This window comes from Apodemus sylvaticus, chromosome 5 (genome assembly GCF_947179515.1).
Source record: "Apodemus sylvaticus chromosome 5, mApoSyl1.1, whole genome shotgun sequence".
Classification (NCBI taxonomy): Eukaryota; Metazoa; Chordata; class Mammalia; order Rodentia; family Muridae; genus Apodemus; species Apodemus sylvaticus.
The window spans coordinates 112,931,787-112,940,857 of record NC_067476.1 but is presented as its reverse complement, the minus strand read 5'-3'; the positions used below and the strand labels follow the sequence as shown (position 1 = coordinate 112,940,857).

General features: G+C 46.2%; 1 protein-coding gene across 1 annotated transcript in view; it reads right to left on the bottom strand.

Annotated features, from left to right (window-relative positions):
- Positions 1–965: 965 nt before the first annotated feature.
- Tgm6 (transglutaminase 6) overlaps positions 966–9,071 on the bottom strand; it is a 29,557-nt gene continuing 21,451 nt past the window's right edge. Inside the window, exons 10-13 of the mRNA XM_052181691.1 lie at positions 7,907–8,248; positions 2,666–2,820; positions 2,259–2,392; positions 966–1,119 (exon numbers count right to left, since the gene is read on the bottom strand). Coding sequence (XP_052037651.1) covers positions 966–1,119; positions 2,259–2,392; positions 2,666–2,820; positions 7,907–8,248 — 785 coding nt within the window. The remainder of the gene's footprint in view (positions 1,120–2,258; positions 2,393–2,665; positions 2,821–7,906; positions 8,249–9,071) is intronic.

The following is a 9,071-nucleotide window of genomic DNA, read 5'->3' as shown; positions in this document are numbered from 1 at the left end:
CAGAAATCTGCCTGCCTCTGCCTCCCAAGTGCTGGGGTTAAAGGTGTGTGCTACCGCTGCCCGACTCATCTTCATTTGTATCCAAGCAGCACTGAGTTGCAGATGTGTCTGTTCTGTTGTTCAATGTTCTTAAACTGTAGCTTAATTTTAATTTGTCTGTTTGTCTAGAAAATTTCAGTGCTGAATTTCATATCCAGTGTCATATTCTTCATGGCCTGGTTGTGTCTACGCTGGTCTTTATTCCAGGCATCCATGTCCTGCTTTGACTCCAAGTATAGAATCTGCATAGTACAAGCCATTCTAGTTCCAAGAAAGAGTGGCTGAGTGATCCGGGGTGGCCCTGTGAGCTCCAGGATGGCCAGAACTGGAGTATAGCCATGCTGCCGAGTTTGAAGGAGAACTCCTTTGTTTCAGCTGTTTTCAGGCAGTTTTAGCCCCACCACCCAAATCCAGAGTCAGTGTGTTCACTTAGGGAAGAATCTCCTGTTGCTTAAAATCCAATGCTTTTTAAAGAACATGAGTTTGGTGGAACACTTGGGTGAATCACTTGTTCCTCAACCTTGCTTCTGCTTTGTCTTATGGCTTCAGAAAGGTTCCTCTATAATGGGGTGCTTTGGCTTGGAGAATTCTTAGGTCCAAATGTGGCCAGGACATTTGAAGAGATGATAGGAAAGCAAGAGGTGGTGAGTTACCTGGGCTGAGCTGGCAGAGCTCTCGGGAAGCTGGGACATGCCACTCTTCCAGCAGAAGGGTGACGAGAGTTGGAGGGTCCCTCTGCTCTTACATCAGCCACTTGTCCTGAAGGTGACGTACTACTGAGACCAGCACCTCCATCCATGCAATGGGAAGGACCTTGCCTAAGCTCATGGAGAGCAAAGGCAGAAGCAGGGCTAACCTGAGACTCCTGGCTTTATAGGAGGAGCAAACAGATGGACAGAGTCCTCCCCCAAGTTCCTCGTGGCCCATCACTTGGCTGTAGCCACATGGATAATCACAAAGCCCTTGATGTCGGGGAACTGTGGGCTGACAAGGTCCACCTGCAGCTGCCTTGGGCCGCTCTTGGAGGGGGTTATGTTGAATTGGATCAAGGCCTTCTCCTGAGGCTGCAAGCTGGGCACCCTTGAGATAAGAGTAGGGAAAGGCCGTCAGTTAGTCCTCCTTCCCTGAGTCAGGCTGTGCACCCCAGACCCCCAGGGTCAACACTTCCAGCTTAACCCTCCGTTTATCATGCACATTCCTCCCCTGCAGCCATGTTAGTCTCCTCCCTCACTGGCCCTCACACCTCGTTCTTCCCTCCTTGGCTTTGGCTCTAACCTTCCTTCCATCTTGCCACCCTTCTTTTTCCCAGCATGCCAGGGGCCCAAAACCAGAATTCTCTTATTAAGGACGCCTTCTCTTTACATAAGGGACCTCTGCCTGGGAACCCTGTCTTCCTTCTCCAAGCCAGAAAAACTCCTCACATTATCATTTAGGGACCAGCTCAAATGTCAGTGGCACCAGAACTTTTCCCTCACCTTATCCCAATGTCACCCAAGGGCTGTCTGTGGTACCCTAGACCATGAGACTCATCCCTTATACTCTTCTCATGGTGACAGCCATCTTAGTGTCCCTAACAAGTCCACATCATTCAGAGCACAGATGGGCTCATTCACACACATCAAGGGCTGTATGAATGACATAAATGAATGCATAGGTCAATGAGGGAACACATTTAACAATGGTTGGCTAGATGAATGAACCAGTCAAAACTGAGCTGAAGGGGTATATAACTGAGGAGTGACAATATGAACCAAAGAGTGGATAATGAGTGAATGAAGGACAGCACACGGGGATGCAGAGCTGGCTCAGAGGCTAAGAGCACCGGCTGCTCTCTAGAGAGTGTGGGTTTGATTCCCAGCACTGCTGTGGCTGTTCACAAGCAAATGGGACTCCAGATCCACGGGATCCGGATTCTTTCTTCTGGACTCTTCTGGAGACCATGCACAAACATGGCACACAGGCATGCAGGCAGGCACAATGCCTTTATATATAAATAAAAAATAAATAGACAAAGGCAGCAAGCAAACATAAAGCAAGTGGATAAAGACTGGAGCAGTCATATGCATGAAGGACAGATCTGCTACGTAAGTTAAGTAAGGGTGACAAGGACAAAGGCTGATGTCAGCAGCAGGTGTGTCCCTGAAGCCCAGAGTCCCCCTGCTACCCTCTCAGTACCTTTTTCTTGGCCTGGCCCTGTCAATCAATAGCCCATCACTTACTTGATACTGAGCTGTCCTTGGAGAAGGCCACTGCCTTCTACCATCAGCATACAGTCCTTTACGCTCTCTGAGAGGGGGTTGGTCACCAAGACTTCAACAGTGACTGCCACTCCTACCACTGCTGGCCCCAGCACCTGGAGAGGCAGCACCCACAAGTTACCCAGCATCCTCCTCATGCCCACCTCCCTAGAGTTCATGGTTCTGGCTAGACCAGAGAATGTGGGCTTAGCCAAAGCCACCTCTGCCTCCACATACCCTGCTAGAAAAAAAGTCACCTCTCCCTCCACATACCCCACAATCATCATGACCCTGGAGAGACGAAGCTGGTGCCCAAGGCTCAGACCACAGGCTTGGATGTCCTCCACCAGCTTTGCCAACAGCAGGGTGGTAGATGTGGGCGGAGTTACCTTGATGGTGAGGAAGTCTTCCAGGGTAATATCCTTCTCCACCAGGAGCTTCTCCCCTTTACTGACAAGGCACATGGCAGCCAACAGGATCTTCTTATCCTCTGTCAGGTCTTCTTTGTATTGAGAGTAAGATATTGTGACTGGGATCTTCATCTCTGAAAGGTAGAGCAGTTAAGAATGCTAACTCAAGGCTCAGAGAAGGTATTCTCTTACCTAAAGGCACACAGCAAGAAAGACCCCTCACATACAACTGGATTTAAATCCAGGCCAGTCAGTACCACATGTCTCTCCAAGAGTGCCCAGACATCTGCACAAACTCTTCATATTTAGCCAAGATACACCATCTGCCCATCCCACTTGGAATTTATTCATTCTTTATTGAGTGCTTATTATATATCAGGTCCAGAGAAGAGCAAGATCAAACAATGGCCTTCATCTTCAAGCTCATGGGGGCAACTCCCCTGTAATGTCTCCAAATATTGCTTGAGCATGAATGGTTGGCTTTAGCCAGCCCCACCTGCTATGGGCAGATGTCACTGATTTTCCTTGCCAATTCTCTCAAACTTGACCTTCCATGGCCTGGATCTTCTGTGTCTCTCCCTTATCAATCGCACACACCTTAGGCATTCTCTTCTTGTGTAGCTCACTACAAACCATAGCTAACTCTTGGTTCTATTGGATTATCTTGACTGCTATATACCTCATGTGTGTGTGGGCATGTTTACATATTCAGCCCAGACTATAATAGATTATTGTTCTGCTGCTTTATTTTTTCCTTTATTTCAGACCCCAGAAACATTTGAGATTTCACATAGGGAAGGTTCTTAAATGTTTCCATTAGCTCAAAGCTTTGCATATAGCATGCTGCTCCTATATGCTAGGATTTAGTTGATCTGTATATTAAGATACTGTAAGGTACATTATTTTGGTAAATTGTCGTGTGTTCCTTAGCTACTGAGAAGCTCGCTGTAGAAACTTGGTTGTCCCCTTCCCATTTCAGACATAAACATGTTGGTCTCAGAGTGTCCTTCAAGGTCTGGAGTGGCTGCCCAATCCCTCCCTTGTGACAGGGAGCAGGGAGAACAGCAAATTATCCGAAGAGTAAAACACAGTGTCTTTGAGAAGACGTGGAAGGCAAATCATTTCCAACAGACATTACCACTGTTTATCACGCAATCTGAAAAAGCCCGGGTGGGAAAAAGAAGCCACACACTCAGCCATGGGTCACTCAGCCATGGAGAGAAAGCACAGCTGGGCACTTCACTTGTCAGCCTCAACTTCCCCAGTTGGTTTCTGCTGGATGTTGTGAGCATAAAAATTGGTGCCGGTGTCTCTATCTGCCACTATTTGTTCTTTCATTTGGACACCTTGTCAGAGGGGACAATATTCTGTCCTAGACTCTCTTGATTGGGTATTCCAGCTGGTCACCTTAAAGGGGCTTGCTCAGTTGGTTTCTTCTGGATGTTTAAAACATTTTTTTTCAGGTTTTATTTACTGTGTATGGTTGTTCACACCACTTGCATGCCTAGTGCTGGCCGAAGACAGATGGCATCAGATCCCCTGCACCTGAGCTACAGATCAGTATGAGCTACCATGTGGGTCCTGGAAATCAAACCTGGGTCCTCTGGAAGAGCAGCCACTGGTCTTAACTGCTGAACCAACTCTCCAGCCCCTTTGCTGGGATTTTTTGAGTATTTAATTTGATCTCTCTCTCTCTCTCTCTCTCTCTCTCTCTCTTGCTTACTTAATAAATTCACTCATTAAAACAGAAAGTACGCTATGGTAGATAACTCTGAACTACACAAAACAGATGCTAACGTGTTTTCTGGCTCCCTTACTTCATTGGGTTACTACTAGAAGAATCTTTGTTACAGCAATAATAACACTTTTGAAAAAAATTATTAAAGGACTAAGGTACCCTGGGAACCTAGAAGCACTTTCAGGGATAAACTAATACAACCCTTAGAACTGACCCTGGGCAGATGTTATAACTATTATGTTCAACTTACAGTAATGTCTAAAGAACATATGTTCATTAGATAGTAGGCATTATGCCAAATACTTTATATTTATCATTACTTCTTTCATGGTCATAGGTCATGGCTCTCCAAGAGTGGTCCTGAGACCAGCATTATCAGAATCAACTGAAAACCCATTGGAATACAAATCCCTGAGCTCTGTCTTGGAGAATAAACATATGCCACCAATGACATGTTTGGGCAGAGCATTGACATCAGTCCAGAACCCTGAGAAAGGTGGCCCCTCACAATGTGCAGCCCCCCTAAGTCATGGACTCCACCCACAGCTAAGAAGTGCCGAGGCTTTCCCCCAAGCAATGGCTCTCCACAGCACCTCAGTCAGCTGGAAGTCATAGACAATTATTTAATATTCATTTAACACAGCAGATACACTTTCTTCTCAAGCTCGTATAGAACATTCACCAAGACAGATCCTATTCTTTGCCATCAATATCATTATTAACTGTATAAAATACAGATAATGCAGTGTGTGCCCTCAGACCATGGGAAATCTAACAGAAAACAATAACAAAGAGAACTGGAAAAATCTAAAATGCTAAGAGATTAAATGAGTTATTACTTAAAAAATTAGTCTTGCTTAAAAATAATCTGGACGGTGGTGGCGCACACCTGTAATCCCAGCACTCTGGGAGGCAGAGGCAGGCAGATTTCTGAGCTTGAGGCCAGCCTGGTCTACAGAGTGAGTTCCAGGACAGCCAGGGCAATACAGAGAAACCCTGTCTCGAAAAAAACAAATCCAAAAAACAAAAACAAAACAAACAAAAACAAAAGCAAAAAAGTCTTGCTATTTAATTCAGGCTGGCTTTGAACTTATGCTCTTCCTGCTTAAGATTCCTGACCACTAGAATTATATGTTTTCTCCACCGTGCCCAGCTCAGTACTCTTCTAAAAGAACACTGGTCAAAGAAGAAATATCAAGATAGACTTTAAATAGTTAGAACAAAATGAAAATGAAAATGCTTTGTGAGGAATGTCAAAAGTAGTGCTGAGGAGGACATTTTTATTATTCAGTCATGAAAAGGGGCAGATTTAAATTCATTAATCTAAGTGTCCATAGGAAACAAGAAAATTAGCCCATATATGCTAGGAAAAAAGAAAAGGAATAAAAAGAGCTGGGCCTGATGGGTCTGTAATCTTAGCTGCTTGGGGGCCTGAAGTAGGTGGCCCACAAGTTCAAAATGCTGTTGGACCTATAGGTTTACTCAAGGATAGTCTGAGCAAACCAGCTCATGGGAACAGACCCTGTTCCAAAATAAAATGAAAACGTGGAGGGGCAGGGGTAGTGCTCAGTGCAAGGTTCCTGCAAAGCAGAAAGCCCCATATTCAGTCTGTAGCATTACAACAACCAAACAAGCAAACAAACAAACAACCAGCCAACCAGCCAACCAACCAGCAAGCCAGTCAGTCAACCCACCAACCAACCAACCAACCAACCAACCAACCAACCAACCAACCAGCCAGCCAGCCAGCCAGCCTGAATTATACAAAAAGAGAACAGTACAAAGGAAAGATAAAGAGAATGATACTAATTAGAGTAGAAACCAATGAACATTAAAGCTAAAAAAAAGTTAGTATTGAAAATCAACCAAACCTAAATTTAGTTCTTTGGGGGGAAAAAAACCACCTTGAATTTATCTAAAATTTTAAACCAAGTAAAGTGATATCTATGAAGAGCTTATAAAATGAGCTATAATTTAATATGAAGAGTGCACAGCATGGTGATATTTAATTAGGACTATGCTTTTCAAAAGGCAAACAGGCAGTGCACATTTAGAAGGAGAGCTTGCCAGCAGTCCATAGGTAGGGGTGAGATAAGAGGCTATTTTCTCTTTTGCTTTTTAAGTTCTTTAATGAATATGTATTATTTTGAACATGAAAAATGCTAAAAGCCAGGAGATGCTAATTTATTCTATTACAAAGTATTATTTTGTGATTTGGATTTTGTGAAAAGAAATGACAGAACTAAAGCTGTGTGGCACCCTTCGTGGCTTTTTATGCCCGTCTAAGCCCACAACAGGAGCTGGGCCAGAGAGGTGACAGCAGCTGACTTTGTATAGCTGTATCCTTAGACTTCAGACAGCATGTGAGAGAAGAGACAGGGACTGACACATGATACTCATAGACACACACAACACACGGTTAGGAAGGGTGTGGGGACAGACACAGACATGGGAGGCATACAGAGACGGAGAGAGCAGTGACGCCTAGCTAGGGTGACAGGGACCATATGTGGGTAGAGTCAGGTAGAGACAGGTGACATGAGGGGGAGGCGAGCAGGGATGGAAGAGTGAGCAAGCAGGGTCCAGGCCACACAAGAAGCATGAGGTGTTCAAGGCTCACGAAGAACATCCTTGTCCGATTAACGACAACAAAAAACAAAACAAAAAACAAAAACTCAAACAACACACACACACACAAAAACAAACAAAAAACAAACAAAAATAAAGAAAAGGAAAAAAAGCAGCAATGAGGCCAGTTAAAATTATTAAATATCTTCTAAAGGCCCAGGGCCCATGATGGCATTTCTCAGTGAAATGTCAAGTGTGGATCTTAGGCAAATACCCATCAAGGGAGCACCACTGGCATGGGATGGGCCACCCACTGTGCAGCCTGTAGACGAACAGCTGAGTGCTGAGGTGCTGGGCTCTGGCAGGTTCTGGGCCTGGAACTCGAATCTCCCAGGCCTCCCCTCCTCCCCCGGGTTCCACTAAGCCAGGCTGCCTGGGTTTGGGTCATGCCTGCCACCACCTGTACCAGGTGTGAATGTGAACCCTGGGTGAGGGCTTACTTCTCCAAAGGATGGAGTTATTGCTGGCACCTAGGATGCCTGTGGACACTAGAAAAGTGACACAGCTTGTCCTGGGCACCGTGTCGTGCTCCCACCATGTGCTCGTTTGGTCTGTAAATAATCACATTAGTTGTGATGACTAGGGCATAAGTCACCTCACCCTCAAGGCCAGTTTGTCACCTGTCACTTGTATTGCCATCATAATACAGTGAGTCACATGACCATGATTTCCTCCTCTGACACTCAGTTTTCTTATCTGTAAAGTGGGGGCAAGAGGCAAGCACTGACCACAAAGTTTAGGCTGTTCTTCCGGGGATGAATGTAAATCTGGGAAACCCCTCGCTGCTGCTCCTCCCCCAGTCAACCTGGAAAAGGAGGCATTGGTCAGAGCCCACTAGAACTCCCTGACCTTACCTTCCAGCGGTCCCAGCTTCACGGTGTGGGATTCGCGCAGGATCTCTGCTACCGGCTTTCGGGTATAGAGAATGGTGGCCCCGCTCACATTGACTCTGACCCGCTGGGCCCTGGCGGTGAGGTTGGTCAAGCACAGAGCCAACTTCAGGTCCTGGCCGAGCAACGGTGGCTCTAGCACTTTGAACTTGCCGGTGATGCTGGGTTTGGTGACAGGTTCCAGGAGGTCATCGCGCCAGACCCCACGCACGCTGGCCCTGCGGATCCGCCGCCGCCTCCCCCAGGTTTCCACGCTGAGCAGTTTCTTCACAGCTTTGCTGTACACCTGCCTCTCCTTCCGTGACCCTGCAGGGCACCCTCACATTAGGAGCAGGCTGGACTCTCTCTTCCAACCCGGTCCAGGCTTGGCTGTTCTAGGAAAACCCATCAACTGTCACCACCTTAAATTCCCTAGGCTCTTGGAGGGCGCAGACAGGAAGCCCAAGAGACATAGGGAGCCCTTTGCCAAATGTCCACGTTTGCTTCTCTATTTAAATATACTCACAAAAAAATTTAAATAGTTGTTAGTACATCAGATCAGGAAATTTCACACACACACACACACACACACACGAAAAAAATCAGATTTTTCAGCATCTCTGACAGCTGGATGTCAAGAGACTCAATTGCCATCATATAATGGGATGCTGATTTCAGGCTAAGGCCAACTCAGGACAAAAATAAATAATAAAAAATAAATAAATCCCAGGATTGCACATTTTTGAATTCCAGAAAGTCTTTGTAGAGGGCCGACCAGCTTTTCTTGCCTTCCCTGATGGTCCAGGAAGAGGAAAAAGGGTGGTGATCCCTGCAGAGATGGTAACTAAGGTGATGCTGGTGTTGGTGGGATATGGATGCTGGTGTCTGTGGGATATGGATGCTGGTGTCGGTGGGATATGGATGCTGGTGTCTGTGGGATATGGATGCTGGTGTCTGTCGGTGGGATATGGATGCTGGTGTCTGTGGGATATGGATGCTGGTGTCTGTGGGATATGGATGCTGGTGTCTGTGAGATGGATGCTGGTGTCTGTGGGATATGGATGCTGGTGTCAGTGGGATATGGATGCTGGTGTCTGTGGGATATGGATGCTGGTGTCTGTGGGATATGGATGCTGGTGTCTGGGAGATG